The 9684-nt window shown below is 41.6% G+C and overlaps 1 protein-coding gene across 1 annotated transcript; it reads right to left on the bottom strand.

Moving 5' to 3' along the window:
- Nucleotides 1–1185: 1185 nt before the first annotated feature.
- On the bottom strand, nt 1186–1892 carry LOC126994646 (uncharacterized). Its single transcript, XM_050853949.1, has 2 exons — nt 1576–1892; nt 1186–1377 (listed from the first exon to the last, which is right to left on the bottom strand). The coding sequence occupies exons 1-2, from the start codon at nt 1688–1690 to the stop codon at nt 1241–1243; spliced, it is 252 nt and encodes an 83-aa protein (XP_050709906.1). The 5' UTR covers nt 1691–1892; the 3' UTR covers nt 1186–1240.
- Nucleotides 1893–9684: the final 7792 nt, after the last annotated feature.

The raw sequence follows: 9684 nt of genomic DNA, 5'->3' as shown, positions 1-9684 counted from the left end.
TGTTGTTGTTACTGTTATTATTATCTTTACTGATGTTATTATTGTTATTATTATTATTGTTATTATTATTATTATTATTATTATTATTATTATTATTATTATTATTATTATTATTATTATTATTATTATTACTATTATTATTATTAGTTGTAGTAGTAGTAGTAGTAGTGGTGTTATTAGTTATTTTTATAATTGTTATTCTCATTATTTTTATTGTTATTTATATCATTAGTAGTATATAGTACTATTATTATTATTAATAGCAGCATCACTAATCTTATTATCATTAAAATTATCTGATATAGTCATGTTTTTTGTTTTTATTTTATTAATGTTATTATTATTATTATTATTATTATTATTATTATTATTATTATTATTATTATTATTATTATTATTATTATTATTATTATTATTATTAATATTATTATTATTGATTTAATGATTATTATTATGAACATTAATAGTAATAAAATATTGGGATGCATTTTGGTCTGTTTAAATTACTGTCACTGTCATTGCCACTTTCCTTCTACCTCGTATTATCTATAATAAAAGTAGTATCACAACTCTAATATGTTTTACTATCAATGCTAATATTTTTACAATGAAGGAGGTAATCTAAGGCTAAATTAACACTGCTGGTGCTGCTCCTGGAAACAATATTCGAGAATAAGCTACAGTGGACGTGTAGCAGAACTGGATGGAGAGACCTTATTTTTTATTATTTTATGTGTGTGTGTGTGTATATATGTGTGTGTTAGAGAGAGAGAGAGAGAGAGAGAGAGAGAGACGGTGTGTGTGTGGAGTTGTACGCAGCGCGGAGAGCGTGTAGGGAGCCCGCCCTCCTTGCTGACGTCACGAACTTTACGCACAGGCCTTCTCCTTTTAGAAGGCCTTGTGTCATCGCGCCGCCGCCTGGTTGCAGCGTCCTCCAGGACATGTCGCAGCCGTATATATATATATATATATATATATATATATATATATATATATATATATATATATATATATATATATATATATATATATATATATATATATATATATATATATATATATATACACACACACACACACACACACACACACACACACACACACACACATATATATAAAAATGATCCTTCATGTATTAATTCTCATTCTGTGAGAGACAATGTTGCAAAAGAGGAAATCATAAGATAGAGGAAAACTTTTAATGGCTTCAAAATATGACTGCTGCATAAGTCCGGTGTACTCACGAGACATAGGTAATGGCCGTGCCCACTCCCGGAACTTTCTCGCAGGACACCTCCGCGCAGCCCGGCAGCTGGAAGCTGTGCCCCTCCTCCACGCGTATGCCAACTTCCTTTATAAAGCACGTGTTGGGGTGGTCTGGTGACACAAAAAGAAGGTTTCAACCTCTGTTCTCAAAAGTATACATCACAGCGTCCTTTCACTTGCGTCAGAACTTCGAGTAGGTATTGTTCTTACTATTGTTTGATTTAATGCAACAGTTGGAGGGTGAAGAGCAAGATCACTGTAAGCTACTAAACAGGAACTTTTCCTGTTACTGCAACACTAAACTCTTACCTGGATCATTGACGATTTCACGCGTTGCGGCGGCCTCGGCTTGGGGCGGGGCTGGCAGAAGCACCAGCAGCACCAGCACAGACCCCGTCAGCAGCACGGCTCGCAGCATCCCCATCGTTGTGGCTCTGGGTGGCGACTGCCTTCAGGGAGCGACTCGGAAGATATATGTATATATACATTTCTTTCTGGATTTCATTTCCGGTGATAAGGAGGACTGCGGAAGACATTCAATTACGAGGCTTCTCTGGCTGTCATTTTTTCGTGATCAGTCGTTTTAGGACAACTTGCTTGCTTTACTCAGTGCAGCGTACTAGCACGTATTTGATAAGGAAGCATATATGAATTTTCTGAGTCAAGATCTTCAGGTTTTGGTAGGTTAAGTTTAGGGTATTTTCAAACCCATGACAGCCAGCACCCTATGGTATAAATCAGCAAAAAGTGGCCTCACTTTGTTGTATAGAAAGTTTCAATAGTAAGGAAGTGTATATGAAATGGCTCACAACTCTTTTCTTCCACAGGTGAGGTGCCGGCCAGCAGCGGACAGTGACAGCGCCAGGAGTTCAGGAACCAAGACCTTACCAGCAGCAGCAAAGGCAGGATGACCCAGGACTCACTTTCCCCAGGACCAAGCATAGTAGTAGTAGTAGTAGTAGTAGTAGTTAGTAGTAGTAGTGGTAGTAGGTGGAGTAGTGTGCATGATTCCTACCATCCAAAACTTCATCCTCTCTTCACATTTTCCTTCCCCTTCATGTTTTCCCTTGTGTCTCCTCTCTGTCATCATCCTCCCTTCATGTCTTCCCTTGTGTGTCCTCTCTGTCATCATCCTCCTGCCCTTCATCCTCCCTTCATGTCTTCCCATGTGTCCTCTCTGTCATCATCCTCCTTCATGTCTTCCCTTGTGTCCTCTCTGTCATCATCCTCCTGCCCTTCATCCTCCCTTCATGTCTTCCCTTGTGTGTCCTCTCTGTCATCATCCTCCTGCCCTTCATCCTCCCTTCATGTCTTCCCTTGTGTGTCCTCTCTGTCATCATCCTCCTGCCCTTCATCCTCCCTTCATGTCTTCCCTTGTGTCCTCTCTGTCATCATCCTCCCTTCATGTCTTCCCTTGTGTGTCCTCTCTGTCATCATCCTCCTGCCCTTCATCCTCCCTTCATGTCTTCCCTTGTGTCTCCTCTCTGTCATCATCCTCCCTTCATGTCTTCCCTTGTGTCCTCTCTGTCATCATCCTCCTTCATGTCTTCCCTTGTGTGTCCTCTCTGTCATCATCCTCCTGCCCTTCATCCTCCCTTCATGTCTTCCCTTGTGTCTCCTCTCTGTCATCATCCTCCTGCCCTTCATCCTCCCTTCATGTCTTCCCTTGTGTGTCCTCTCTGTCATCATCCTCCCTTCATGTCTTCCCTTGTGTGTCCTCTCTGTCATCATCCTCCTGCCCTTCATCCTCCCTTCATGTCTTCCCTTGTGTCTCCTCTCTGTCATCATCCTCCTGCCCTTCATCCTCCCTTCATGTCTTCCCTTGTGTCTCCTCTCTGTCATCATCCTCCTGCCTTTCATCCTCCTTCATGTCTTCCCTTGTGTCCTCTCTGTCATCATCCTCCTTCATGTCTTCCCTTGTGTCTCCTCTCTGTCATCATCCTCCTGCCCTTCATCCTCCCTTCATGTCTTCCCTTGTGTGTCCTCTCTGTCATCATCCTCCTTCATGTCTTCCTTGTGTCCTCTCTGTCATCATCCTCCCTTCATGTCTTCCCTTGTGTCTCCTCTCTGTCATCATCCTCCTGCCCTTCATCCTCCCTTCATGTCTTCCTTTGTGTCCTCTCTGTCATCATCCTCCCTTCATGTCTTCCCTTGTGTCTCCTCTGTCATCATCCTCCTGCCCTTCATCCTCCTTCATGTCTTCCTTGTGTGTCCTCTCTGTCATCATCCTCCTTCATGTCTTCCCTTGTGTGTCCTCTCTGTCATCATCCTCCCCTTGTGTCCTCTGTCATCATCCTCCCTTCATGTCTTCCCTTGTGTCTCCTCTCTGTCATCATCCTCCTGCCCTTCATCCTCCCTTCATGTCTTCCCTTGTGTGTCCTCTCTGTCATCATCCTCCCTTCATGTCTTCCTTGTGTCTCCTCTCTGTCATCATCCTCCTGCCCTTCATCCTCCCTTCATGTCTTCCTTGTGTCTCCTCTCTGTCATCATCCTCCCTTCATGTCTTCCCTTGTGTCTCCTCTCTCTGTCATCATCCTCCTGCCCTTCATCCTCCCTTCATGTCTTCCCTTGTGTGTCCTCTCTGTCATCATCCTCCCTTCATGTCTTCCCTTGTGTCTCCTCTCTGTCATCATCCTCCTGACCTTCATACTACCTTCATGTCTTCCCTTGTTTATCCTCTCTGTCATCATCCTCCTGCCCTTCATCCTCCCTTCATGTCTTCCTTGTGTGTCCTCTCTGTCATCATCCTCCTTCATGTCTTCCCTTGTGTCTCCTCTCTGTCATCATCCTCCTTCATGTCTTCCCTTGTGTCCTCTCTGTCATCATCCTCCTTCATGTCTTCCCTTGTGTCTCCTCTCTGTCATCATCCTCCTGCCCTTCATCCTCCCTTCATGTCTTCCCTTGTGTCTCCTCTCTGTCATCATCCTCCCTTCATGTCTTCCCTTGTGTGTCCTCTCTGTCATCATCCTCCCTTCATGTCTTCCCTTGTGTCTCCTCTCTGTCATCATCCTCCTGCCCTTCATCCTCCCTTCATGTCTTCCCTTGTGTCTCCTCTCTGTCATCATCCTCCTGCCCTTCATCCTCCCTTCATGTCTTCCCTTGTGTGTCCTCTCTGTCATCATCCTCCCTTCATGTCTTCCCTTGTGTCTCCTCTCTGTCATCATCCTCCTGCCCTTCATGTCTCCTCTCTGTCATCAGCATCCTTCTCTTCATCCTTTCTTTATATTTTCTTCTCTCCTTTGATCATGTTTTTCCTTCTCTCTAATATTCTTCCCTCTTGTCTCCTCTTTGTTATATAATTTCCTCTTCCTTTTATACTGTTTTTTTCCCAAATTCCTCCTTTCTAATATTTATCTTTTTTTCTCTCCTCCTCCTCTTCCCTTTCTACCCTTCCCTCTTTCTTCTTACTGTTCATTTCCCATTTCTCCTCTTCCTGTCAAATATTCTTCCATCACTTTCCTCCTCCTTCCTCTATTTCTCTTCCTTCTCTCTTTCCCATCTTAGTTTCCTTTCTTCTTCCTCCTCTATACTTTAGATGTTGAAGGAAACTTTAATTTATGCATTTCATCTCTCTCTCTCTCTCTCTCTCTCTCTCTCTCTCTCTCTCTCTCTCTCTCTCTCTCTCTCTCTCTCTCTCTCTCTCTCTCTCTCTCTCTCTCTCTCTCTCTCTCTCTCTCTCTCTCTCTCTCTCTCTCTCAGGGGAAGATTTAAACAGTTATCTTTTGATTTCATTTATTTATTAACATATTTCTTGATACACTTTATTGTTCTTCTGATCAAAGTCCAGGGGTATGCTCTCTCCCTCACACACACACACTAACAGGGAGCATATGCCAAGGGTGGTGTCGCTTCAGAGAGGGAGAGAGTAAGGGGGAAGGGGTCTTATGTATGTGTCTAGGGGGCATGTGTCTGTGGGGTTTGTAAACATACTGTGGGGGACATCCTGTGAGCTGTGGTGAGAGAGAGAGAGAGAGAGAGAGAGAGAGAGAGAGAGAGAGAGAGAGATAAACAGTCAATTTTCAAACCACTAAGCATATGGAACCCACATGTATGCAATATCAACTTGGCTTACTACTAAAGTGCAGCCTGGAACAATCTTCCTTCATCTGTATTTCCTCCTGATTCTTTCAAGATTTTTTTATTTTTTGTGCCCTTTGTTTTGAACTTGCTTATTAAAAAAAAAAAAAAAAAAAATATTTTAGCGAGTCCATTGGGGCGTTGGTTCATCAAGGGTCCTTTCCTCCCCTCTGCTCTGCCACACAGTCCCAACACCTATTTTTTCCTCTCATGTGTTGCCTGTAGCTGACACATGAGAGGAAGGGACAGGTGCTGGGACTGTGTGGCAGAGCGGAGGGAAGGACAGGACCCAAGGAAGCCAACGCCTCAACAGACTCGCTAAAATGGTTTCACTATAACACTACTACAATTATTACTGCTATTTCTGCTGCTGCTGCTACTACTACTACTACTACTACTACTACTACTACTACTACTACTACTACTACTACTACTACAATTATTACTGCTATTTCTGCTGCTACTACTACTACTACTACTACTACAATTATTACTGCTATTTCTGCTACTACTACTACTACTACTACTACTACTACTACTACTACTACTACTACTACTACTACAATTATTACTGCTATTTTTGCTGCTGCTGCTACTACTACTACTACTACTACTACAATTATTACTGCTATTTCTGCTACTACTACTATTACTTCTACTACTACTATATTACTGCTATTTCTGCTGCTGCTGCTATCACTACCACTTCAACTGCTACTTCTACTACTATGGTCACATATAAATAAATTGCCTCTCTTTCTATCTTCTGTCGATATACTCACGCTGACTGCTCTTCTGAACTTGCTAACTGCATGCCTCCCCCCCTCCTGCGGCCTCATCTCACACGACTTTCTAATCAAGCTCATCCCTATACTGTCCAAACCCCTTATGCAAGAGTCAACCAGCACCTTCACTCTTTCATCCCTCACGCTGGTAAACTCTGGAACAATCTTCCTTCATCTGAATTTCCTTCTGCCTACGATATGAACTCTTTCAAGAGGAGGGTATCGGGACACCTCTCCTCCCGAAATTGACCTCTCTTTTTGGCAGCTCCTATGTACTCCATTCAAGAGCAGTAAGTAGTGGGCTTTTTTTTCATTATTTTTTTTTATGCCCTTTAACTGTCTCCTTTGCTGTAAAAAACAAAATAATAATAATAATTCATCTCTTCTCAGGTACACAAAAATACATCTGGCTCTGTAAGTAAAAATAAAAGTTATTTCTAATAATTTACTGTGATTTTTAGAACCTTTGCTTCTTGTGAAGAATTTCTATCAGGAAATGTTGAAGGCCATGAGGAGGAAAGAGAAGAATGAGGCAGAATGTGCAAGTGTGATGGAAGGGAGATCATGTTGCCCTCCCTGAAAGATGTAAAGCATTGTACTCGGTCACCAGCCACACACACACACACATGCAGGACTCTCCCAGATACAACCCTTACTTTTATGATGTGCTCTGACCCCTGTGCTGATCTAGACATCCACCCAGACACACACACACAAGACTGCAAAGGGGAGAATGCAGAAATATCGTAGTGGTGTATGTCCCTCCTAAAAACAATTCATTGACAGAAGAATTGTACAAGAAGAAGCTGGAAGATACATTGGATTGCTGGAGGAGAAAGATAAGATTCTGATAATGGGAGATTTTAATTGTAAGGAAGTGTCATGGGAAAACTGGTCAACGGAGGGAAGTGAAGCTTCATGGGGGAATAAGGTTTTGGAATTGGTTATAGATAACGTCCTCACACAGTGGGTAGAAGAAAATATGAGATGCAGAGGAGACGAGCCATCTAAATTGGCCTTGATAATCACCAGGGAGCTGGATATCATAGAGGTGATGAACTATAAGAGCCCTATAGGGAAGAGCGATCACGTACTTATCGAGTACATATTACGAGGAGGTAAAATAAACAGGAATGAGGACTGCAGGAAAGAATGGTTTAACTTTAATAAGGCAAATTTTTAACAACTTGGGAAACATTTTGAGGAAGCACAATGGGATACTTTTTTTGAGGCTGAAAATGTGGAGGAAAAATGGGCTATCTTTCTATGGATTTACAACGAAGGAGTGGAAAAGTGTGTACCAAGGATGAAAGAAGGCCAGACATCAAGAGAAGAGTGGTACAATAGAAAGTGTGTTGACGCCAAGCAGGATAAGGAGAAGGCATGGAACAAATGGAGAAAAATAGGAGGATGGATCTATGGAATGAGTACAAGAGGAAGAGGAGTGCTTATGTCAAAGTAAGAAGAAAAGAAAAAAGGAATTTTGAGAAAAAATATTGTAGACCAGCCAAAACTGCTTTATGAGTTCATAAATGGAAAGTTGATAAAATAGAGATGAGATTCAGAAAGTTAAAGTTAGTGGTGAAACTTTTGATAGTATAAGTGAAATAGTAGAAGTGATGAATAATTGTTTGCAAACAGTGTTCACAAAGGAGAGTGAGTTTGAAGGTGTAGATGCAGTGCCGGGGAATAGAGTGCATGGGTCTGGAGAGAATACAAACATCAGCAGATGAAGTTATAAAATTATTGGAAGAATTGGATGCGAGGAAATCAGCAGGACCGGATGGTATATCAAATTGGGTGCTAAAAGAGTGTAACCAGCAAATAGCTGAAAAGTTGAGCAACTTGATTAATGTTTCACAAGCACAAGGGAAGGTACCGAGAGACTGGAAGAGGGCTAACATCGTCCCAATACATAAAGGAGGAAGTAAGGAAGACCCGTTGAACTATAGGTCAGTGTCATTAACAAGTGTAGTAGCAAAGATGTGTGTGAAAATTATAAAAAAACAGATGGGTGGAGTATTTAGAAGAAAACAGTACATTAACAAATAGCCAATTTGGATTCAGAGGAGAACGGTCTTGTGTAACTAATCTGATCAGCTTCTATTCAAGAGTAATTGATATAATACAGGAAAGGGACGGTTGGGCAGATTGTGTGTATCTGGACTTAAAGAAGGCGTTTGATAAAGTACCACACAAGCGATTAATATGGAAACTTAATCATGTTGGAGGTCTGGGTGGTTCAATATTGGATTGGATTGTGGACTTTTTGACGAAGAGAGAAATGAGAACAGTAATTAGGAATAATAAATCAAGCTGGATGGAAGTGACCAGTGGAGTCCCCCAAGGATCGGTGTTGGCTCCGATTATGTTTGTAATATATATTAATGACATAACAGAAGGGGCGACAAGCTATATGAATATGTTTGCTGATGATGCTGAAATAATGAAGAAGACTGTGTAGCCCTGAGCCAAGATCTTGATATAATAAGCGAATGGTCATGCAAATGGGAAATGACATTCAATACAGAGAAGTGTAGCGTAATGGAGTTTGGTAAGAGCAGTAGATGAATATCGGGAACTACTCTCTGAGTAATGAAAGAATCATGAAAAAACTGAAGAACAAGATTTGGGAGTGATCATAACAGACAAGTTATCCTTTGGAAAACATATAGACCGGATAACTGGGGAAACATACAATCCTCTTAGAAACATAAAAGCAGCATTAATATATTTAGATGAAGAAATGGTAAAGAAACTAATAACATCGATGATACGTCCAAGACTGGAATATGCAGCATTAGTGTGGTCACCTATGTTGAAGACAGAAATTAGAAAGTTGGAAAGAGTACAAAGAGCAGCGACTAAATTACCGGAAACTCTGAGAGAACATACCTATGAAGAAAGACTGGAGAAATTGGGACTAACAAAACTAGAGAGAAGAAGAGAGAGAGGGGACCTAATAGCATTGTACAGGATACAAGAGGGATTGGAGAAATTGGACAGGGAAGACCTAGTGGTACGTGACAGAAGTGTGACAAGAGGCAGTGATAAGAAATGACAAGAAATACAGTTTTCCATACAGAAGTATAACAACATGGAACGGACTGACAAGGAGACTGTGTGTGCAAAAACGATTCATGAATTTAAAGCCAAACTGGATAATAAGCGTTATGGAGATGGGACAGCATGAGCCTAGTACGGTATTTCACAACTAGGTAAATACACACACACACACACACACACACACACACACACACACACACACACACACACACACACACACACACACACACACACACACACACACACACACACACACACACACACACACACACACATGCAAGACACTTGGTCTGCTGCTTGATCTAGAGTACCCGCTGCAAAGAGGCCTGGAGGACAACACTGAAGTCTTCTCCCCTGTACAAGCAGCATGACTGGTGAAGCTTTTCTCACCAACCAAACTACTAATGGTGTCTCTCTTCTCCAAGGAGTCGTGGTAACTACATTTTTCACCTTTCAGCTCACCCCTGCAGGAAGGTTTGCATAGATATGA

This window comes from Eriocheir sinensis, unplaced genomic scaffold (assembly GCF_024679095.1).
Source record: "Eriocheir sinensis breed Jianghai 21 unplaced genomic scaffold, ASM2467909v1 Scaffold842, whole genome shotgun sequence".
Classification (NCBI taxonomy): domain Eukaryota; kingdom Metazoa; phylum Arthropoda; class Malacostraca; order Decapoda; family Varunidae; genus Eriocheir; species Eriocheir sinensis.
Note: the sequence above shows the minus strand (reverse complement) of the source record. Positions and strands in the feature narration are given on the sequence as shown.

Coding starts and splice junctions, on each gene's coding strand:
- LOC126994646 (XM_050853949.1), bottom strand. CDS start 1,690: ATGGGGATGCTGCGAGCCGTGCTGCTGACGGGGTCTGTGCTGGTGCTG. Junction 1,378..1,575: donor TGAAATCGTCAATGATCCAG/GTAAGAGTTTAG, acceptor TTGTGTCACCAG/ACCACCCCAACACGTGCTTT.